The 25271-nt window shown below is 32.6% G+C and overlaps 1 protein-coding gene across 2 annotated transcripts in view; it reads left to right on the top strand.

Moving 5' to 3' along the window:
• The window catches only part of LOC133188326 (uncharacterized), a 226155-nt gene that overhangs the window by 5539 nt on the left and 195345 nt on the right, over positions 1 to 25271 (top strand). For both annotated transcript variants that reach the window (XM_061323702.1, XM_061323703.1), the window contains exons 3-6: positions 9296 to 9389; positions 15895 to 15949; positions 19886 to 20026; positions 20414 to 20574. In XM_061323702.1, the coding sequence (XP_061179686.1) occupies positions 9296 to 9389; positions 15895 to 15949; positions 19886 to 20026; positions 20414 to 20574 (451 nt within the window). The remainder of the gene's footprint in view (positions 1 to 9295; positions 9390 to 15894; positions 15950 to 19885; positions 20027 to 20413; positions 20575 to 25271) is intronic.

The raw sequence follows: 25271 nt of genomic DNA, 5'->3' as shown, positions 1-25271 counted from the left end.
GAGGGGGGGGGGGGGTTGAGAAGTTTGCTATAAGTAATGTTTCACAAAATTTATCAACATGAAAGGTTTCAAAAAAGAACTATACTGAAAAAAGTAACATATTATGTAAATTCTCTACATTAACCTTGTCTTTTCAAGATCAAATCAGAGATCTAAAACTTTGACATATAAATGTAAGTACATTTAGTGAGCATTATGTTGCATTGGGTGCAAGCATATCTTATTACTTAATTACATCCTCTATTGCTATATTGCAATAATATTACAATGTATTGGATGTCTGTTTTCTAACAGAAAGTAAAATCATTGAATGCATTTTGATTTTGAGAAAATTGTTCTTTTTGTATTTGACACATATATTGGGCATTGAAAATAAAGAGTGAATACTTTTTCCCTGAAATATAAAGATTTTTTTTTATAGAAATACCCAAAATTAAAAAAAACACTGTAGTTTCCAAAATAAATTTCTAAATATTGTCATTAATTATCTTAGTTATTGGCTTGGCTTAGAACAGGAACTTTTCTGCAAGGATGTCTCAGGTTAGCATTATGACCCATTGACCTCTTAGAAGGAAAACATTCAAAACAACAATATATCTCTCATTATAATAACTTCACAAATTTTTTAAAGTACTTTATTTATTAAGACTGAGATTTAAATATGGAATTATTAATTTACCAATTAGGTTTAAAAACAACTGAAACTGAGTTTGAGGTTTGACATTCTCTGAAAAAGCTTTACTGGAAAAATTAATTACATATTATGATAGATGAGAGGATCAAGGTCAACACAGAAGGTGTATAGATAGCATTAGAATATATACTCTGTTTTGTTCCTGTCTAGCATCTGCTCAGACAATTGGAGTTGGTTAAAATTTAGACTAATTGCTTGTACCTTTTCATCTTTCCTTCCTTTATTGTGTTGTTATTCTTTTACCTTGAACAGGTCTAAAGGGTTCATACTTATTAAATGTGAGTTGTATAGGCATTATTGTGAAAACATTATTTTGTAAATACAGTGTGTACTGAAAACAGTGTTCATCAATAGTTGAGGACTACAGTACCTTGTTTACATTTTTATTGAATGTTAGGTGAGGAATACTGATAAAGAAGATACAAAACAGCAGCTAATAGTTTACAGATTATATGTTTAAGTGTTCTGAAATTCCTATAGTTGACAAACAAAATTTTCAATTACAACAGATTTTTAGCTTACCTGAGCTGATGGCTGAGTGAGCTCAAGATTAACTAGTATCTTGAAGATAATTGTCAAAAAGACTTTTTAATAGCTTTTAAGCTCACCTGAGCCGAAGGCTCAAGTGAGCTTTTCTGATCACATTTTGTCCGGCGTCCGTCTGTCTGTCCGTCTGTCCGTCCGTCTGTCTGTCTGTAAACTTTTCACATTTTTGACTTCTTCTCAAGAACCACTGGGCCAAATTCAACCAAACTTGCCACAAAGTATCCTTGGGTGAAGGGGATTCAAGTTTGTTCAAATAAAGGGCCACGCCCTCTTTCAAGGGGAGATAATAAGGAATTAGTGAAAAAATAATGGCATCATTTAAAAATCTTCTTCTCAAGAACCACTGGGCCAGGAAAGATGAAACTTATGTGGAAACATCCTCAGGTAGTGTAGATTCAAGTTTGTTCAAATCATGACCCCCAGGGGTAGGGTGGGGCCATGATGGGGGATCAAAGTTTTACATAGAAATATATAGGAGAATATCTTTAAAAATCTTCTTCTTAAGAACAGTAAAGCCATGATTGATCATATTTATATGGAAGCATCCTCAGGTAGTGTAGATTCAAGTTTGTTCAAATCATGACCCCCAGAGTTAGGGTGGGGCCACGATGGGGGATCAAAGTTTTACATAGAAATATATAGGAGAATATCTTTAAAAATCTTCTTCTTAAGAACAGCAAAGCCATGATTAGTCATATTTATATGGAAGCATCCTCAGGTAGTGTAGATTCAAGTTTGTTCAAATCATGTCCCCTGGGGATAGGGTGGGGCCACGATGGGGGATCAAAGTTTTACATAGAAATATATAGGAAAATATCTTTAAAAATCTTCTTCTTAAGAACAGCAAAGCCATGGTTGGTCATATTTATATTGAAAGATCCTCAGGTAGTGTAGATTCAAGTTTGTTCAAATCATGATCCCCGGGTAGGGTGGGGCCACAATGGGGGATCAAAGTTTTACATAGAAATATATAGGAGAATATCTTTAAAAATCTTCTTCTTAAGAACAGCAAAGCCATGATTAGTCATATTTATATGGAAGCATCCTCAGGTAGTGTAGATTCAAATTTGTTCAAATCATGACCCCTGGGGGTATGGTCGGGCCACGATGGGGGATCAAAGTTTTACAAAAAAATATATATAGGAGAATTTCTTTAAAAATCTTCTTCTCAAGATCAGCAAAGCCATGATTGGTCATATTTATATGAAAGCATCCTCAGGTAGTGTTGATTCAAGTTTCTTGAAATCATGACCCCCAGGGGGTAGGGTGGGGTCACAATATGTGATCAAAGTTTACAGAGGAATATATAGGAAAAAATAATTTTCTCAAGAACAGAAAAGCTATGATTAGTCAAATTGATTATTGATATGGAGGCATCCTTGGGTAGTGTAGAATGAAATTTGTTCAAATGAGGGCCCACGGGGGTAGGGTGGGGGCCACAATGGGGGATCAAATTTTTACAAATGAAAATATGAGAAAAAATCTTCTGCTTTTAAAATTCACCCCCCCCCTCCTCCCCCTGGTAAACTGTTCAATACTGAACTGATTTTTGCTTTTTTTTTCCTAGCCAATATGCTCAGGTGAGCGATGTGGCCCATGGGCCTCTTGTTTGTTATAACTGAGAAACAGACCATGTGGTAGGCAAAGTTACCACAGGCACCCAAAACTTGTACTCCATTTAAGATGATATCATAGGAGTTACTTAGAAAAAAAAATAGGAGTGAAACGGTTCACCGCGGTATTTTTTCTCGGTTTGATACACGGTGCAAAATCTCTAATTTTCGGTTCGGTTCATTTTTCGGTCGGGATCATTATTCAGTCTGGTTTGGCATAAGGTAAAACACATTACTCAGTATAAATAAGTATAGAAAACGTAAATTTTTGATGACTGATAGCTTGTAAAATAATTTTTGACAGTCAAATAATTTTAATCAATTTCTTCTAGTCAATTTGCAAATAAAATTCGTAAAATATGTGACTAGATTTAGAAAAAGAAAGCATAAAACAATGTTGAATTTGTTTCCTTCTATCAAAATGTATCGTATCGAAAATAACTGAACCGAGACAAAATTATACAATACGTATCGAACCGTGAAGGAGGTGTATCGTTTCACCCCTAAAAAAAAAGAGAGCATCCTTCATTAAAAGGGCAAGTTGAGGGAAGTCGGAAAAAAGTAACGAACCTATCTTAAAAAAATTATGTGCAAACTGTGTGTAATGTCTCTACAGAAATTTATTTATTTATTTATTTATTTATTTTGAAATTTGACAAAGCTGGATTGTCAGTATCGTTTTAAGATTGTCTGCACTGCTTCTCTTTTAAACATCATGCAGTCTTTGATTAGGCCAAGCATATAAAAAATCTTTGTTTGCAGTGGCCAACCCATAACTTGTAGACTGGGTGGATAGGTAGGTATGTTTTTTATTTAAATAAAAGAATTTTTAGATTTCAGGCTTTTGCTTGTAACAAATCAAAGGGATTTTCATAGGATTACTAAACATAAATAAATTCCACTTATTTGAAGTCCCAAATTGATAAAAACAAAAATCAAATATTCTGAAAATTTGAAGCTTACAAAAAATAAAATTATTTTTAAAAATATTGCTGAAAAAAAGTTTTGGTTGGGTCGGTAGGAAACTGCAAACAAACAATTTTCTATTTAAGGCCTTACCTTTCAGTATTAACTTTTTTTCTCTCCAGCTATGACTTCTCTCCAGCTATCTATTGTCTTCTTACTTCATTTGATCTGAACAGTTGAGCGCTGAATTTACTAGGAATGGCCTCACTACCCACTAATAAACTAGAAAGTTAAAAATATACATTCAGGTTTTCTAGTAGGAGTTGTTGAGAATCATACATCGGGAATTTATTCATATTGTTTCCCAGGAATTTTCATTGGTCTGTTTGGACTAATTATCCACCTTTTTTATTAGTCTGTATGAAAATGTGTTAGTCTGAGACTAACGAACTAACGTCAAGGTCAAACCCTGCTATATATAGTAGTGTATCAGCCCTGATACAGGAGTATTGGACTAGGAGAGACAGCATCTGGGAACTAGGGCTGTCTCAACCTCAGGGCAGAGATATCTCTGTCTTGGCCCATTGTCAAGGGACTGTCTTGCCCTCAAATTTCAATCCATTATTTCTGTTTTATTTGTGAATTATGAGTAAAATTTGTATTAAAGTTGGTAAATGAATATATCTTGTACAATAATATTAGATATGAGTCTTTAAAAATTGTTTATTTATGCTAAAATATTGAGAAAACTTTTTTTTTTAAATGTATGTGAAATGATGGTACTTGTGATGTAAGAGAGGTAACTCTTGTTTACAGAGAATATCATTACATCATGTTTAGAAAAGAAATGGATGTTTATTTGCTTTGACAGTAAGCCAATACCAAGTTTTCTCTATATGGGTCATTTTTTAGTTTAAAATATATCATACACAACACAAACATTTACGATAAATCTCAGACCTGTGATGATTTTTTAACAAGCTTTTGTGTGCTTAAAATAATTGTCTTTCTTTTCAAAGAAATCCAATTTATTATAGCCCCTGCTCAAAAAGGGGGATATATAATGATGGGGGTATCTGTATGTCTGTAACACTTGGGGGTAACAATCTTTTATTCCACTGAATCAAATTTAATGAGACTTTCACAGTGTCTTTATTACATAGTGTCATTTGGCACCAATTTTAATTTTCGTTGGTAGAATTTTTGGGTTTCCTATGGAAAAACATGGACACTGCCATTCTTTCTATAACGTTTGGGGGGGGGGGGGGGGGTATGGGTACCTATCTCTTATCCACAACTCGTCCTATACCACTGAAAATTTTTTTTCACAGAATCTTTATTACATAGTGCCATTGTACACTTCCTATTTCATTTTGATCAGAAAGATATTTGGGGTTTGCCACAGCACAACATGGACACTGCCAATGTCTGCCATTATTCCATAACTTGTGTACCCATCTCTTATATCTTCAACTTCTTTCTATACCACTGAATAAAATTTAATGAAACTTTCACAGAATCTTTATTACATCATGTACATGGTGCAATTGTGCACCTTCTGTTTTTTGGTTTTGATTGGACAAATATTTTGGGTTTCTTATTGCAAATATCTATAATATTGGAGGTACCCCATCTCTTATCATCAACTCGTCCTAAACCACTGAATAAATTTAATTAGACTTTCACAGAATCCTTCTTGCATATGCCATTATGCACCTTCTATTTTATGTTCTGATTGGACAGATATTTGAGGTTTCCCATTACAAAAAAACTGACTTTGCTATTATATTATGGGGGAGGGGGGGGGGTATCATTTTTTGAGCTCGGTGCTCACAATACCTCTAGTTTTAATTTAAATCTTTCTCCAGAACTGGAAATAGGACTAGGTTCTTTCGAATCTTTGTAGCCATTACTAGAATTGTCCTAGTTTTTAAAATTCTTTTAAATCGATATTTCTTTTTTGAAAAAATCTGAACACTGAGTTAACCTCAATTGACATCATTAGTTAAGTAGTAGAATTCAATCCATCGTATGCAGTACTTTAGAAGTGTAATGCTTATTTACGATTAGAAATGTGTAATTGTATGCCCAGTTTTAATTTTTAATGCATATTTATAAAATCCAATGCATATTTCTGCAAATATGCACCTTATTTGGAGCTCTGGACCTTGACCTTGAAGTTTGACCAACTTTTTAATAAATAAACATTGTTAATCAGTGATAATGGCGGAGTTGCGATTCTCTGTTATTTATGTCTCTAGTTGAAGCAAAAATAATCAAGCTAGAGTAATTTAAAAATTTTCACAAAAACCACCGACCAGAAGCAACAAAATGTAAAAGCTTCTTTACAAAGTGTAAATTCAAGTTTGTTTTTTTTTAAATCATGGCCTTCAGGACAAGATTGGGGCCACAGAAAAGCTCAAAGTCTTACATTTGACTACATAGGGGAAAAATCTTTAAAAATCTTTTTCAAGAGAGCAGGCCTGCAAGAAGGCATTTTAATATTAATAAGTAATTTAATCTAAATATCAGAAATATTGGGGGTGTCACAGATTAGTCATATTACTACACAATCATTCTTGTATAGTGAAAATCAAAAAAAAAAAAAAAAAATCATGATTTCCGAGACTAAAGTGGGGCCACAATAGGGGGTCAATGTTTCACAGAAAAATATAGGGGAGAAAATCTTTTAAAATCCTATGAAAAACTGTAGGGGCTCAGTCATAATTATATGTCAGCAGTCCCAGTTAGTGTTAAGTCAAGTTAAGTCAAGTCATTTTCTCTGCAGTTAGGACCACAGTGGAGGTCAAAGGGGTACAGAGAAATGCTTTTTAATCTATGAAAAGCAGTAGTGCAGCTTTTATTGATGTTAATATACACCATTCCCTTATAGTGTAGTTTTTTAGTGAAGTTAATGCCCTAGGGACAAGGGTGTGGCCACAATAAGTGATAAAAAATTTAATGGAACTAAGTAAAGAAAAATCTCTTTTGAAACATTAAGAACAGCAGGACCAAGGGTTCTCAGGTGAGCATTGTGGCCCAAGGACATTTTGTTTAACATTTGCATAAATTACATTCTATTCAGAAAAAAAAATCTTAGAAAGAGATAGATTAATTGTCCTTTGAATTAACCTTAACTAAACTTAACTAAGATTTTGCCACTATTGTGAATGGGAGGCAATTCCTACATTTGTGATATCTCTTCCTCCACAGATAATAAAAACTGCTGAGGCCAGAAATTCCTGGAAGGTAAAATTAAACTCTTATCTTTCAAATCTTTTTCACATGAACAGGAAAAATACATAGACAAACATGTACATAGAATCACATTCCAGAGATATCAGTGACTGCATTTTATACCCACTCAAAAAGTAGAAGGATAATTCATGGATTTTTGTACCCTCTCAAACCGGAACGATAATTCGTTTTTCTTACTTATGAAAGATAGGAGAATGATTTATTGGTATTGTGCAAGCAATATTGTAATGATCAAATTTCCCCTCATTTTGTCTTCATTTATATGCCTATAGATATTCATAGAGGGGGGAAAAAATCAATCAGAATGCATATACCAAAGAAGACTACAGACTGTCATGAATTGCTGAATCAGCTGATTTTGATAGTTCGCCAGCTGACTGGCAGCCAGACGTGTGCGGCATTAGTGAATAATTGTTTGTTTGATGTAACCATAGCTTGGTATGTGAAGGTGAAGTCAATGCTTTAACATCAGGCCTCAGTGAGTGAACCGTACGCTAGTGACAGCTAATTGTGTGTGTGGTACTGGGGGATACATAGTGCTATGTACCCCCTCTAGTCATGACAGTCTAAGTAGACGAGATTCTTTTAAATTTCACCATTACTTAAATCTTTTGCTTAGGATGTAATTCTGCTGACATAGCATAAGGATCATTTTTTTGAGTGAATTTAAAGGTATGACAGGTCTGGCCATTGTGACGAACTAGAACACTTGGGGTATAAGAGGTACTTGTAACACAAAATTAAATCTTTTCGCAATTCTTCGCCGGTTAATTATCTAACTTCTTTCTTACTTTATTTAGACTGCCCCTGTAATCTATGGTTACCACCCAGTTGATTTTAATGTCCATTGAATGTATTGAGTTATTATATGATAACTACAGGATGTGATAAAAGAATGGAATGTAACGATGATGTGAATGATATGGTCATACCCGTGTTTGTTTGGTTTGTTCATCAGTACTAATTAGTATAGGAAACAAGTAAGCTAGAGAGAAATCAGATGATCCAGCTTAAATTGAAGAAAACGGAAGTATTCTTGATAGGAGGTCAGGCAGAGTTTACATATTTCAAATGTTTTGATAGAAAAGTAAACTCTTTGTCTCTGCATGGTGTCTTTTGTAATGTCAGCTTTTCGCCAAAAAATTCTATGATGTCAGCAGGTTTGCAGGATGCAGGCATTGTATGTTCTAGAACATCGATATTCTAAATTATGCAATCTGTACTCTAAAACCAGAGATATCTGTGTTTTTGGTATTTTAATTACTGCTTTTCATTTGAATATACGTGAGTTTAGGAATTATGTAGTGTAGCGTATTGTGTTTCACATTTGTGAAGAATGGTTTCATAAATGGCAGTACTGTTAAAACTTCACATGATATTAGAGAATAAAATGCCTGATTGGGCTGAAGGGCTTATTCAATTTTCAAGTACATTTTTCAACGAAGAAAACTTTTTTTTCAGTCTGGTTGTTATATTTTTTGTGTGTGTGTGTCATAAAAGAGAAAAGAAAATCTTTTCATCTTTAATATTATTAAATGTTACAAAACACATTGATTTACAAGCCCATGCAGATTACTGACTCTGCAAAAAAAAGTTGCACCCACGTGCACTATAGGGAATAAACAAGTTCCTTATTAATTTGAGGCAAAATACTTGCAGGCTTTTCTGCTTGGATGGGTCTATGCTATTCAGAAATCATGTAGACTAAGCTCCTTATGAACTTTTGATATTAACTATATGCGCAAATGTCTGACGTGCTACCATCCTGACGAGATAAAACTGAAACAATCAATATACCCAAAGTCGGCAGGCAAGAAAATGTTGTTAAGGCTTTCTGAATTATGAGGTCTAGCCATTGTGTTACCCTGTATATACATTTGTGGCTTGGGTCCCAGCTGTAATCAGTTGACCTTGCTTTCACAACTATTGGAGAAAAAAGAAAGGCAGGGTTGTCCTCAAATGAACTTAATGAGTCTGTACCACAAGTGAATGTCTGATGCTGACATTTATGTTTCTATATGTGATAATTGTCTCATTATTATCTTGATATTTTTCCTTATGTTCAAATTTAGAAAAAAAAAAAAAAGTTGGTATTTTTCCTTGTGTTCAAATTTAGAAGAAAAAAAAATGATTTTCAGAATTTCAAATTACTGAACCAACCAAAATTAGAATTTCAGAAATCAGCAGCAAATTTTATTTGAATTCTTTGGTTAAAATTTGAAAATTTATGTGTGAAAAAGACAAGTTATTGCAGTCCTCTATTTTTTTCTTCTGTCAGGTATGTTGAGGAGAAGGTGCAGAGAACGGGTGTTGCTATTGAGACTCAGGGCTTCTCCATTGTAACCAGTGGTAGAAAGAGAGAGTCATTAACTGTGAGTATAAATTATGTAAAATGCTTTTTTTTCTCCCTCTTCCTACTTAAAGTAAAAAATGTTAAATGAATCAAATAATCACTTTTTGGTTTTTGGTGAAGTATCAGAATTATTCTCAGGAATAATGAGTGAACTTAAGATTTATACCTATGAAGTCATGGGGAAAATAGATTGGTTATTATTCTAAAGGTCAAAGTGTCACTATTAATACCAAGTTGTCTCAATTTCAAAAATAAAGTTGGAGGTCATGGAAGTTTTACTTAGATTGTTTTGGATGTATGATTTTAGTTAGGTTATAAGAGGAAGATTTTTTTCTTAAGTTTGATCAACAGAGCTGATTCAAAATAAGTTTTTGCTGTATGTTTGTCAAGCTGTTTCTCTGCCTGCCTGTAATTCAAAACTTCTTCTATTGTATGGTACATCAGCTTAATTATAAAAAAAGTTCACAAGAAGACCTTTCCAAGATAAAATATTATATTTGTATAGTTTTTGTTTTGTTTTGTTTTTTTGAATTTCAAAAAAAGGTGTTGCAATATGGTAAGTAAAAATAGAAATTTCGTCGAAATTATTTTTAAACTCTACTATAGTCTTTGCCTTATTCAATAAAATTTGGTATGCAAGTAGAGTACACCAAAATATATATACTGAAATGCAAAAGAAATGCAACATCCTATTTTAGGGGTAAATATTAAATATAGGATAAAATTTTGTATCTAAAAAGTAAGGACATCTTCAATTTTGTAAATATCGGTAATTTAACGGTTGAATGATTTTCATACCATTACCGGAAGTTAAGCTTGAGTCCGCTTACCAGAAATCAAAAATTGCATGTTTAACAAAATATTTGGCAATAATATGGGGTTTTAAGAGTTTGTATCTGTTCATCATAAGTAATGAAGCAATGTTACGAAAAATAAATTCTCCTTTCTTTTCCGTAAGCGATGCCAAGGCTTCCTAAAAATGACTTAAGTACGCATTTCCATTGCTCTAGCTGGAAAATCTTAAAATAAAGGTAAGGGAGAGTTGCAGATGCAAGTATGCAACACATCACGCCTCAACAGGTTCTTATGTATCATTAGCATGAATGACAGTCCTTGGACCGGAAGTCCAAGGGTTATTACACTGCACTTGGCTAGAGAAAATTCGACCTCATCATCTGAAAAACAGGCATTTAAAAATGGCAAAGAATATTTCTTTCGCTCAGATCTCGAGATTGATGAACTTACTGCATTGTAGAAATCAAGCTGCAACGGTTGTACATGGCATTCTTGCACGCTGTAATTGAATGGCCGGGGTGGGGGGTGTTTTAACATTCATGTATTACTTTCTAAAGTTAAAAAATTATAATTTAACATTTTTATCAAATCTCTGATGTTTATAAATCGAGTTTTACCTTACTGTATTCATTTTTGAAAATCATTTGATAAAGAATTTAAATATTTGTAGATTACTGCTTGTTGCATTTCTTTTGCGTTTCAGTATAGTTCTCTAAGTGTAAGAAGTGCAGATGCAACTTTTCTTGTATGAGCCAGAAGAGATACAGTCTCATCAGAGACTATTGGTTAAGTCAGCTTTACCCTAAGACATTACAAAATTGATCTGTTGTGCAAAGTGCATAATTTGGTTGATATGTGAAAATAAGGAGAAAAATATTGTTTCCTTAATAAGGTAAAAGGCAGATGCCAAAGCCTCAACCTTGGGTTAATCAGTGCTTTATCTGTTATGAATTACTATTATTTTCCTCAACTTATTTACCTCAATGTGAAAAATATTTTGCTGATACATTTATGATGTTGGACAGGAAATTGCAAAATTAGAAATTTTGTTGGTGTGTTTTAAGGGAGGAGTCTTTTAGAAAGTGTTGCATTATCCTGATGTTTGTGAATAGTTTTCAATATTCAGAAGTCAGGTGTCTATTGATTTCATAGATTTGCATTGAAAAAAATTTTGCTCAAAAAACCCCTTATTTCTGGATTTATCACATGAAAAGATATTTCTGAATGATTTAATTTCTTAGAAAGGATCAAACAAAGATATTGGATAAAGGCATGAAGTTAACAGTCTACAACAAATGAAAAAAAAATTATATGGGATGTCAGAATCCCTCAGACAGGTGATTTGAATCTAGGGCTTAATAGTCAACTAACCGGTGCAAATTTCTGTATGAAATGTTCAAGATTCTTGTAATTGAATTGTAAAAGTGAGGTTTTAGGACAAAATCATGTTCTCTGAGTGTCGTGAATACAAAAGCTAATTTCTATTTTGCTGATTTTTTATTCTCCCAGAAAATGAATGCAGAGATCTTCTTTTTTTAATTTTAATGCATTATATGAATTGAAATTTGATTTAAAAATTCAAAATATGATTTAATTTTGATGAAGCAACCTAATGCTGTTTCAATCTTTTGCCATATGTTTTCACCTGAATTTATATTATTTTTACAGAAGGGCAAACTGGGTGTAGATTTCTTAAACAGGAGAAAAAATTCTTCCTTCATCCTGTTTTAATCATTCCATATGAAAACTCTATAAATTATGCACATGTATCTTCAGAAATGCAATAAGTAAATGTTTCTGTTTCGGGCAATGGTAATTCCAGCCCAGTTCAAAATTACCTTTTTATTATAAGAAGGTTTTTTTTTTAACTCAGTGATCTGCAGTAGATTGATCTGGTAATGGACACCTCATAGATCAGATCCATTGATTACATACCATTATAACTGCTTGAATTTACTGAATACTGAAAAACTGTCTATTGCATTCAAGATGTTTCAAAATTTTTATAATTTGCTGTTTAGGGAAGAATTTTTATTCAAATAAATGAGTAGGAAACATGGTTTCCATTTTTTACCGGTTAATAATGATGCAGATACATGACATGTAAAATCACTGTTCACCTAATCGTACTTCCAGAAAATTCTGTTAAATTATTTAAATTATCTGGAGATGTTACATAACTGAAAATAGATACACTGACGTATGGTGTAAAAAGGAAAGTATAATTTTTTAATGCTCAAATGTTGTTCTAATGAACTGTAGAATGTTCAGTAAGTTTGCGGTTTATCTCTATAGACACTGTACTTTAATTTGCTTTCTAAAAAAATTGGCAGTTTTAAGTTATATTGTTCTTGAAGAGAACAATATTGTAGTGTGCCTTTTTAGAAAGAAAACATAAAAACGTGTACATAAAACATAAAATCTGCTGAATTAGAGGTATTTCTTAATTATATTTCATGTCAGTAACATGTTTGAGTACATTACAGTCTGGTTTTACATATTCCTTACATTATTTGTATAAAAAATACCATTCTCTGATTCATGGTTGGTTCAAGTGATTAAAATAATACTTTAAATCCTGTACTAAAGCAAGGGCAAATTGCAAGAAAGGAGGATCATTTCATTTTGTCCAGGGCCTTCAGGACAAGTATTAAAAATTTCATGCAGGAAAAGTCAGTGGTAATTTTAGGTTCCCCTTGATATTTGGTTTTATTAGAATAACAATTTCTTTATTTTTGAAATGGAGAGAGTAAAGATTTTGTAATCTGCTACTGTACAGGTTTGTAACCCCAAGAATTAAAGTTCAGTTCTAGGCTAAAGTCTGGTTTTCAGCTGTGCGAGTCCTACATTTGCCAGAAACATAAGGGTGTAGAGTTGAGCTGCATATTGTTAGATAAGGTTTGTTGATTGAAACCTTTGGCTCAGGTTAAAGATATGACAATTGAACCCAATCTTGTACACTAGTTTAATATCTTTAAATATTGTATATTATTTTAAACTTCCCATTTGATGATGTCATCAATAATGATCAGTTTTGTGAAAGCCAACATTTACTAAGCTATTATCCATGGATAATGGAAAAGTGAAAATATGATTTCCTTGTGTACGTGTATAAAAAGATAGTATTTTAGACTTTGCTCATACTTCTTGACTCGAATCAATTGTCATCATTTGCATTGGTACTGTCACAAGGTCAAGGTCAAAAGTGATTTTACTTGTCCTTGAAACTAAAAATGTTAGTTTATAAACATCCAAGTCAAAGAAGTAGGATGATTAAATTCAGCTTAAATGGGTCATCCAGATGATAGTACAAGATATTTAGGGCATTGGGACATCAAATGTCAGTCTGACACTCTCTTCTGATTTATTGAGTGTACACTTCACATAGGTATTATAAAAAAGAATTATTGAAACTGGAGGTGATATATTGTTATAATTAATTCATCAGTAGTGGTTTTACACATTTTAAAAATAAGAAAGTTATGATTGTCTTACTGCAGCTCAGTAGGTTATGTAGGCGGACCAAAGTGGAGGATGCTTAAAATGTGCTGAATTTGCTATATTACAAGATAGCACGGCTGTGACTATGGATTTTTACTGAAGTTATGGTTCTAGTGTAATGGGCGTTATGGAAGTATGTTCTATTATAGATGATAAATGATCCTGGAAGCTTTCTTGAGGAATTTAAAAAAAAAAATGTGTTTGAATCAGCAAAGTTATCAATGAATTCATTTTTTTTAATTAATATTGCATCCTATTTCATTTACATTTTAAAATCAATATAGTATACATTGAATACAATCTTTTCTGAAAACTCAGGACTTGAAATTCTGATGTTCATAGTACTGGGGCCCTTAATGAAATGACTTAAAGTTAGCCTGGCAATATGCCTGTATTTGGACAATGTCATGGTCTGAACTTGCATTGACCAGTATAGATCCTGTTTTACAGGGCAGCAGTTTGAGATGTTACTGACCTCTTACGGACACGATAATAGCCATAGCTTTAAGATGAAAATTCATGCATAGAATGCTTTGCACCCAAGGAAGAAGTAAAAATATATGATTTAGCTTATAGATTGATACATATTTATTTATTTCTCACAGATTTTCTGTATTAAAATGAAAACTTTTTTATGCTATTGATTTTATGTTTTGACTATATCATTAAAGATACATTCAAATTGTACCATTTTTATTAGCATAGTATTATACTCCAATGTACCTGTGATGCATATGTGATGACCGGATCTGCAGTAAGGGGGATAACTCTATGTTCAGCTGTCCATTTATATCCCGACATTGATTAATAATGCAATAAGGGGGATAACTCTATGTTCTATTGGCCGTCTAACTGATTTTCATTATAAAGCCTGATATTGATTGGTAATGCAGTAGACGTCTGCATTTTTAAGTTGCACTCTATGATGTTTTATCATGCTACTATTCCGCAGGCCTTCTGTTGTGCAGGATTAACGTAGATTAGCTAGGTTTGTAAGCTATTACACTTTTACCTCTTGTTGAATTTTTTTCAAAGCTCAGGAATTTTAAAAAAAAAAAAAACAATAAAATAATTCAGATTGATTTGGGCATTTTGTACTTTATGAATTTATCTTCTTTACTGGCACATTGAATTTTAATCTTGAAGTGGTGCAAGAACTGAATTGGGGAGTGTTCATTCTTCGATGGTTAAGGTACATCTTTTGTTTGTTCCATACACATTTAAGGTTTTAAGGGTGTGTCCTTTATAAACTTGGCAAAGCTTTTAGTTATTTGGATTTTTTCCATAGGTACTAAGAAAATATTTAGCTTGCACATAACAGGTAAAGTTATTTTATTTAATTTCATTGAATTGTCACAAATGTGTTTAAAATATGCACATCCAATGAAATAAATGTTTTCTGAAGGAGATATATCTGTACATGTAAATGCTTAAAAAAAAGGACAGGTTGTTACTTTAGAATTTTTATTGACTTAATTTTTTAAAAAAAAAAAAAGACAAAACTTTGTGTTTGTTTGCCTATGTTTAGGTTCAGCAGGTACAGGTATGTAGGTATGTATGAATCACGTTGCTATTTGCCAAAAGGATGGGTTCAAATACAGGAATGTTAGCAAATTACACCAAAACACTCCAGTGCAATTACACACATCATATTGCATTGAGAGTGTTTAATTTAGAAGAAAATTGATCAAATATTGCCGGTTTTTTGCAAAATTTTGCAATGTACATTTTGGATGCAAAGAGAAGTTTGAATTTAAATGTGTTCAGACTAGGGGTTGTTGACAGCTCGCCATGCCGATGATAATGCTTAGTCACTATCAGCTGATTACCAGGATTTTGGACAGTTTTGGAGTGCGTAGAAAATTAAAGCTTCCACTTTGTGCAATGGATGCAAGGAGAGGGGGTCATGATACATTTATTTTAAGAAAATAAAGGGAACATTTTTGGAAAGGAATTTAAGTTTAATATTGTAAGAGTAGGATTGAAGTTCAAGGTCAGATCACACGGGGCCAGAGAATGTATTTGGTTTACATGTAATTGTTGCCAAGTCCTGTTAAATAACACAGTGTTTGGCTCTTGAATAACACTGCATGGAAGTTCATGAGTGTACATATTTTTTGACCTGTCTCCTCTCATGTTTATCTTAATCTGACAAATGTTGATCATTTAAATTGCCATCAAGAATTTTTATTCAGGTTTTTGACCCCCTGTTTTTTATTTACTTCCAGGGAAATGCCACACTCCACCTTTACCCCCATTTTGAGCCCCTTAGGCAGATTAAAGGTAAGGATATGACAGTCAAAGTCTATATCATTTTATTGATGTAGATTGGCCATTTTCAGTTTCAGATTGATTTAGCCAATCACAGAACAAAAGGAAGTTTGAATTGAACTTCCTTTCTGAGGAATGTCTATTTTTGGATATTACTTAATCAAGTCTGCATGGTTTTTAAACTCAAAATTATACTTGCTTCATTGAATTATATGGTTCATGAAAGTGTACTTTGAATCTTTTCTGTTGTAATTTATTAACATAAATGAGACTTTTTTGAGAAATAGGTTATAATTTTCTTTAAATAAAATTTCTGATTTGTTAGATCCACTAAATCTTAGACTTTGGATTAAAAAGTAAGTTAAGAATCTCTTCTTAAGAACAATCTTGAACAAAATTTCAATACTTATAATGATTTCTTTTAAATGATTATTTTTTGTGAGTGAAATTCCTCCCTGTAGTAGCTTTAAAGTTTCTCAGATATGGCCGGATCAAGAAACTTAGATTAAAATGATATTTTATTTATGATGGCAGAACCGCATGACTAGGAGGAAGAAAAAATGTTCCTAAGTTGGCTGTTTAGTCTTAATAACCATGACTACAGAAAAGGGAAAAAGAAAAAGGAAGCATGTTTCTGTTGAGTTAAAAAGGGCAATACTTTGATTAAAAGTGTACTTAGCAGAGTGATCAATTACTGTCGAAGTGCAAAAATGGCTCATCCTTACTGAAGTTTTTGGTTGGTTTGTTGTTTTGTGTGTATTTTTTTCTCCAGAATAAATTTTAAACCTGGTGTACTTTTTGCGTTGGATTCAATATTTTTGGAAGTTGAAATTTTTGGAATAGAATGTTTGGTTAAAATTTAAAGAATGGATATGGGATAGTATTTACAAACACTCTTGTCTGATGAAGGAAGTTCATTTGTATTCTTTGTCATTAAAAAGGAAAATTTATGTAGTCAAAGGAATGTGCTGATGAACAGACGGCCCTTCACTAGGTAGACTTGAGTAGTTATTACAAGCTGCCTGATGAAGAGCTGTCCTGTTTTAAGGCCAACACAACCAAAATTTCAGACTCTCACCTTCCTAGTCCATGTAGATCTATGGCAAGCATATAATTTACTAACATTTTTTTCTTGAATGTTTACATGTACAGGAAAGTTCTTTCATCCCATTCCTTAACAGGTCATTTCCCTTTGGAAAGGTTACTGACGTCAGCTCAGAGCATACGACCATGATTATCGTCTAATGAAAAATAAATGCTAATTGCAAAATATTTTTCTATGTGAACATTTCAGAGGAAAGTGAATTGCCTTAGCCTACCCTCATCTCTGGGTATAAACATTCTGTGACAAACAAGGCAGGTGACAGTGGTGTTTCAAAAGCAGGGAGGAGGTTGTAACGAGATTGCTCTAGCTGACATGATGAAAATTGTTGTGTGCTGAAGTTGGAGATGCTGACCTTATCAAGAGGTTTTAAACCTGCCTCGGTATTGATCTGTCTGGCATGTTCTCCTCGTCAGCATTTACCCGATCTCTGCAATTCTTAAAGCACACATGCCACTGCAGACCTACAGGCCACTGAAGCTAGTACTTGTGACTCCACTGAAGTCGTCAGTGTATGATTTATCTAGAGTGATGTATTGTACTTTGTCACCATCCTTTGCATGCTGTAAACATATTGTCTGATACGGAAATGTCACGTCTTCACTATTTTCTGTGGAAGCTGGATGCACTGAAAATCAATTATTTTTGTATGAAATCCATTGCAAAGATCACTGTTTTTCAATTTTGTGCAAAGATCACCAGTTTTCAAATGTTTTTTTTTATTATTTGTTTGCATGCATATAAGGAATATCAAATACCATACTGGAAATCATTTAATATTTGCCTCATATTCACTTTGTTTAGAGGGTCATCTTTCTGTGCACTGGACATTCCACTGTTTGACAAGCTTGGAATGGTAGTTTTTCCTTTGGCCAGCTATCTCGTGCAAATCTGAGCTGAGAGCTGCCAAATGAAGGGCTGTTGTTTCTGCTCACCAAGCAAACTTCAACATATGAATCAGGCTAGTGCATGCACGAACAAAGTATTGTCACCTGAGTAATGATGTGTCACATCTCATCATGTATAGTCACTATAGTGCACTTTTGTTAGCATGGTAGAATAGCCATATTACAATAGTTTGGATCATACCTTGAGAGGAGACAAGTGTCAATTTGCTGAAAATAGAGACTCTATTTTATTTTGAATTTTAAAAAAAGAAGAGATTGTGATCTTGAATAATTTAAGTGAAGCATGTTTTACCATGTGATTGGAAGATGAGACAATTGTTATTACCGGTATCAGTATTTAAACTATGGTAATTGAAAATGAAATGAAACTAAATGAAACCCTACATCCTTTCATATAAGGTTAAAGATGCGCACTAGTAACGAGTGATATTATTTCAGATCCATCTCATCTGGAGGTGGTACGTTGTACCGGTAACCAGGTTACCAGATTTAGCTTGGTTCTGGTTGTTTAGATGTATCCTTTGGTTACTCTGATGTTAAGACATTCATGTCATTCATGGAAACAATACTTCCAGTTTGATAGTATGTAATATGTATGCACTGGGTTCTCTCACAGGATCACATTATAACATGTACATGAATAATTGAAGACTTCATAGTATTGTCAGAGCTTGTGATCAATGGACACTTTGGTGACATGTTGTTGGCCCATGATTTCTAGATAATAAAATTATTGACCTTTGCTAGAATGCAGACAAAAATGTCTGAGTGTACATAAGCAAACGCACACAGATGTAGGAGGATAGTGAAATTTTAATGCATGCAGTTTTGTGCTTTTGTTGTTGGTGATATGACTGATAATATATGCATAGAGGAAGGGATGGGGGAGAGTTTGTTTTATAACTGCAGCAAAATTGTATCTGGATTGTATACATGTATTGTAATCACCATGTCCTACCATCGGCATTCTTGCTCATCTCAAGGGTTATCTTAATCAAACTTGCAGGTACGGGCATTTTATGGAGAATAAGTATATGTACTGACATACTTTTTTGATCCATTGACTCCTCTTCAGTGCATTAGGTTTATTTCAGCTTTTAAGTCACTTTTTTGACTTATTTTAAGGACTTGCATAATGGAGGGAGGATCTGAACTAATTTTATGCTCTAGTAGCTTCTAATATATGCAAGTCCAGTTCAAAGTTAAGGTCTTTTTTTTTTTTTGCTCATCTCAAGGACTTTCCGAAATGGTCAACTATGGATACTTAGTGTGATGCATACTACAAATACTATCTGACCTGCATTTTATGCTCAAGGAACTCAAATAATTATTATGCCCCCTCCATTGCAAATAAAATTATAGGTTTATGACTGTCATTATGATTTACCATGTCCACAGACAGTTATTGCATAAATTTTAAATGAGTGAAGTTAAGATTTAAGGTAATTAAGGAAAAGGTAAGAGTCAGAAGAGGGGAAGTATGAATTAGATTATTTTTGTGTTGAATTTCAAGGTCAGTGGAAAATAAGTACGAAGTTTTTGCTTAAGTCAAAAGCATGCAACATAAGGGAAGTGTTTGTGTCATAAAGGTGGCTTATGGATTGTATGTGAAATTACTCATTGTACTTTGGTAACCATAAAGATTTATTGGCCTTTTGTTAAGCACATAAAATTATTTAGATATGGTACCTAGGAAACAAATGTAAAAAAAAAAAAAAAAAAAAAAAAAAAAGAAATATACTTAAAAAAAAAAAAAAATCGAGCTACAGGGAAGAAACATTTACTTTTTTTTTTTAACTGAAATCAATAAATTGAATAGTTATACTTATTGATTAGATATTTATCAACCTGTTTTACATTAATATTATACAGCACAATTCTTGTTTAAATTGAATGTTCATTTCGATCTTTGTCAATTTCTGTATGAAAACTTTACAGGTGTCACTGATTACCTGACAACAGAGATTTCCACCTCGAAGCAGAAGCGCTTTAACCTTGTCAAATTTATAGACACGCCTGGCTTAGTGGATGGAGACATGCAATATCCATTTGATGTGAACAGAGCAATTCTTTGGCTTGGTAAAAATCTTAATTTGCATCTTTTTCATGTCCTATGATTAACTTGTCGGTACGTTAAACCATTCAGTTACAATGAAGATTCAAAAGGAAAATAAAGCATTTTTCAATAATTCAGTTTGCAAAACCTAACTCTTTGGTTGTGCATGTTCCTTTGATGATGCATAAGAAAAAAAGGACAAAAAATTGCAAGAAACATAATTATGTGTATTTTACATGCAATTTAAAGCAAAACTTCTAGTTTTTAATACATGTATCTGACATTTTTGAATCAAGAAATAGGAACTCTTTTCATCAAGAAATAGGAACTCCTTTCATGTTATCTCAGAATCATACAGGAATATCTTAACAGGAATATTAAGTTTTTTCAATTTTCTTTCCCTCAAACAGGTGAGTTGGCAGACCTGATATTTGTATTCTTTGATCCGATTGGTCAAGCCCTGTGTAAAAGGACATTAAACATTGTGGAAGAGCTGAGCAATAACCATTCTGAGATAATGAGATTTTTTCTCAGCAAAGCAGATGAGGCTGGAGATGAAGGTGATAGACAGGTAGGAATTCTGATGAGTAAGTTAGCATGACAATTGTTGTTTAGTTGAACTTCGGTATCTCAAGCATTTATATCTCAAATACCATGGGTATAACAAACTTAGTTGGATGTCCTAACAATTATTAAACCTCAATATTTGGAATCCTTGAATATCTTGGAATTTTTTTTTTCTCAAAACTTTTAACTTCAGGAGAACAAGGTTTGAACATATGTCGTATATGGTTAGTAGAATAAAATGAAAAACTTTATTCATGATGTTTTCAATCATTTCATGTGACTGATAATAAAAGCATGAAAGGTTGGAGACATATATATACAAATGTAGGTAAAAATTTCTTTTGTTTACCCAAAAACATTCAATGAAGGGATAGAAATGATTTTGCACTACTTATTTTAATACTTTCATGATGTTTTCAATCATTTCATGTGACTGATAATAAAAGCATGAAAGGTTGAAGACATATATATATGAGTTGCGTCAAGCGAAAAGGGACCTTCGTGACAAAATTTTCGAAAATAGGCTTTTGACCGTTTCTGAAAGAGCTAATTTTTCTGAATATTTTGACACCAAATTTTTTATCATATAAATTCTAATTAAAACTCTAAAACAAAATCAATGCAATGTAACAAGATGACGCTATAAAATGTTGAATAACGTCACAAAACGTCATTGATAATTGGAACGTCATTACTAAATCATCCTTTGTATTGATTAGAAATTACTTTTTCTAGATGTTTTTAAAAGTTTTTTTCTTTCAATATCTAAGAACAAATTTTAGTATTTATATGATTGTATACATTGTAAAATAGTGATAATATTAAGGTTGAAGAAAAAAAAAATATCTATAATTATGTACATTTATATAGAAGTAATAAAGGTAGTAGTTAATTTTCAAGGAATATATTTCGACATTATCTCACCTTTTTTTTCTACATCATCAACATAACCATGCTTCAATCTCTAGAAAATTTTTATTTGAAAGGATCCTTGACAAGGGGACAGACCGCTGACTATACAAAACCAAACAAATTCCTACTCTGAAATCATTTCGCCTTGGCATTCGTAACAACACGGCCATTTTCCTTGGGTTATTATTCACGGAAATGACCGAGTAGTACGATTGCTCGCAAAGGGGTAAATGAATATTTGACATCACTGTTAATGCTCGCAAAGGGGTAAATGAATATCTGACATCACTGTTAATGTAGTGATTGATCCCGGTCAAAGTATTATTTCTCTTTCGCTATAATCACCAAATCCACCTCCACAAAAACAAACCCTTAGGCAGTACTTACATGTATTTTTTATGGAAATGATACAGTTGTACTTCCCTGAACTAATGTTTTTAAGGGTGCTACTTTCAGGCATTGTTATTTTTACTTATCCATTATTTCACACGTCTTTCAAAAACGATGTCCTATGATTTTATTTCAATTGAAAATCATACTGAAATGTAGAAAATCTCCCAATTCAAAATAAAGTTGGTTAAACGTGTTTGTTTAATCCCCTCCCCCCTCCCAACGATGTTTCCTGCCTATATGACAGTGATTTAAGACGCTAAAATTAAATTAAATATACCGGTACACACAGTAATTGTGACTTAACTATACGTGTATATCAGTAAAAGAATTAAAGTTTTTGTACATTAGGGACGTGGGAAGGGGGGGGGTCTAGTTCGAAAATGAGCCCGGCACTTTGTACTTCGAACAAAGGCAAGTTACAGTCCCTGAAACGTTCTACTTTCCCATTTTTCCGTTCGCTCACCGTTCGTTCAGCGTGCGTTCACCGTTCGCTCTCCGTTCACAGTTTTGCGTTCACCGTTCACTGTGTGCTCGCGTTCACCGTTCACAAAGCGTTCAGCGTTCGCTCTTCGTTCCGTTCACTTTGCGTTCACCTTGCGTTCAGCGTTCACCTATCGTTCAGTTTTCATTGTCATTCGGAACTCCGAAGTGAAAGGACTTATCTTTGTGTAGTTAAGGAGTTACAGGTTTTTTAATTTATTAACTAACATATCGTGTTTGAAGAATCATTATTGCATGAGGAAAAATATCTACGATATATATTTTTATTATTCTAACTTAGCTGTTAGGTTATTTATTGAATTACTCTGGAAAATAAATGTTGTTACAATCACATTCTGTACCTATGTAGAGCGATGCTGAAATATTAAATTTAAATAAGGGCAGTGTGCAGATACTTCAAGCACTGCAACATGTTGTTTTGTTGAAGACGACAAATCGTTAATGGAGATATAATTATCCAAGTCAAATAATTACGCAGCAAAATTACGAAAATATTTATTTCTAATGTGTTTTTTTTTTTCAATTACTACAGAAAATATAATAGAACTAGTTCTGAGAGTTATACATAGTACTGCGGATATCCTGTTAATTTATTATCTTTGGAACGAATTAAATTGATAGTGTGGTTAAAGGAAATATTTATTTAAAATGTAATGCACTACAGAATTTTCTCTACTATCATATATAAAGTCTATAGTTATAGAGAAAAAAATTCTTTCTTCACTGCAACTTTATATGTTTGCCATTCGATATGATTAATACCCCCCCCCCCCTTACCCCCTAAATTGGTTACTTAGTCAGTACCGTATTTCCAGAATATTTTAATTAACATTTTTTTTAAAAAGTTACGGGTTTTTTTTAGAACAAAAATTTCAGTCTCAAAACAAACATGCATCTAAAAAAGTCAAAAAAAATAATAGTAGTTCAAAATGTACACGTGTCGGCGGTGGTATTTGAAATTGGCCGAGAGTATGTTTCAAATTCAAGTGTTAATGCCCAATGTATTTTATTAATTTATTATTCAAATTTTGGAATCAAATTTAGAAATGATAAAAATAAATGTTATAACTTGTTCGAAATACTCGCACTTCGTCTTCGATGTGACGAAACTTTCACACCTGCACAGTGTCGAATGATTTTGATTGACAGGACAAGCACGTGGACTTCGTGTAAACTTGAAGCAGGAAAATAAAAACGAGTATGACTGTCAAACAAATGGATCTGATTTGTTGATAAAAAAAAGAAGTTACTTTCACTGTCTGATATATTTAGAAAAAAAAATTTCGGAGTTTTTGTTTGATATAGGTATAAACATTTAGTGAAGCCTGAAAGGAGGGGGGGGGGGCTAAAACTGAATATTACTCTCTCTCTCTCTCTCTCTCTCTCTCTCTCTCTCTCTCTCATTTGTCTGTTTAATAAAAACTATAACAGCATATTACTTAAATATCAAGTTCTGAAATTTGAATTTATATCAAATAATATGAATATGTATCTTTGTATCATCTTGTCCGAGTACAATCACGACCATCTAGAGATACATGTAGAAGTCTGCTCAATAAATCATCACGAAAAATAGAAATGACACATAATATATTATTGTATTAAATATTTAAAATACGAGCGTATCAATGCAAAACTTCCACTGACCTTTGTAATTAATTTTTTTTTTTGCATTACTTTACATGAAATCGCCTTGACACGGAGATATATGTATGAATGGATGTTACAACTGCTTTAATTCATTCTATAAGTCATAAGTTTTCTCTGATTTGTTATCAAATAGGAATAAACATTTTTATTTTCCACCTAAACAAAATATCTTTTATACTTCACCGTTCGGCAACAATTGCAATGTTTTATGCGATAAAAATCGTGTGATTAAAAACTTAATGTGCAAGCATCGTCTTTCTTAGGACAATTTTGGAGAATTTATTTTATTGACTTATTTATTCATTCATTTATTGGTTTACTTATTTATTATTACAGTACAAGTCGTTTTTTATCATACCGGTTTTATATCATACTTCTTTTTTTATCATAGATATTTGAAACACAAAACCATTTCTTAATAATTCATTGTAAATTTCGTCTGTTATTATCATAGGTAAAAGTGTACACTTCGCTTACTATAATAGAAAATTATCGTCCGTAATATTTTTTTTCACACCTTGGGACAATCAACAAAACAAAAGATAACACCTATCTACACCTGTGGTTCATGCACTGTCCCTTGTCTATATTACACAACGGCTTGATTGGGGAGATTAGTCACACTTCAGTGCACTTACCTGAGTGATTGATACGAAGTCTGTTTATTTTACGAAGTAGATTACATAACAACACAAAACCATTCGCAATCTTATTTTCTTCTTTTGTTAAAATCCTGAATTGTACATTGATAATAAATGTGTTTTACCAAATGTGTTGAAACTAAATTTTGTGTCAATTAACCCAGTGACCTATGTACTAACGTTAGTATATATTGGTCCCTGATTAACCCAAGCTTTCTTACGCTTGTTAATGCCTGATCAATGTTCATAATTAATTACATTTATAAAACTGTCCCATTAATTAAGAAGTGATTTTTTTATGTCTACTTTAGTTGAATAAAAGAAATGAATAAAAAAATGAAATATTGGTAGTTTGAATTGATCATATATTTAAAAATGAAAGTAGATCAAAATGAAAATAAACAAGATGGATGCCAAGAGATCTAGAAGACAGGTCGAGGTTCTTTTAGTTCTAGAGAGTTTGAAGAGTATTAAGCTTTATTTAAGTGAATTTGTTTATTACAAAAAGTTAAAACAGTAAGTAAATATTGAGAAATGATTTTCAAAAAAACTACAAAAAATTGAAATTACATGTAACATAACATGTATAATATAAATATACATC

This window comes from Saccostrea echinata, unplaced genomic scaffold (genome assembly GCF_033153115.1).
Source record: "Saccostrea echinata isolate AGI-Se365-2 ecotype Australia unplaced genomic scaffold, CSIRO_AGI_Sech_v1 ptg000016l, whole genome shotgun sequence".
Lineage (NCBI taxonomy): Eukaryota > Metazoa > Mollusca > Bivalvia > Ostreida > Ostreidae > Saccostrea > Saccostrea echinata.
Note: the sequence above shows the minus strand (reverse complement) of the source record. Positions and strands in the feature narration are given on the sequence as shown.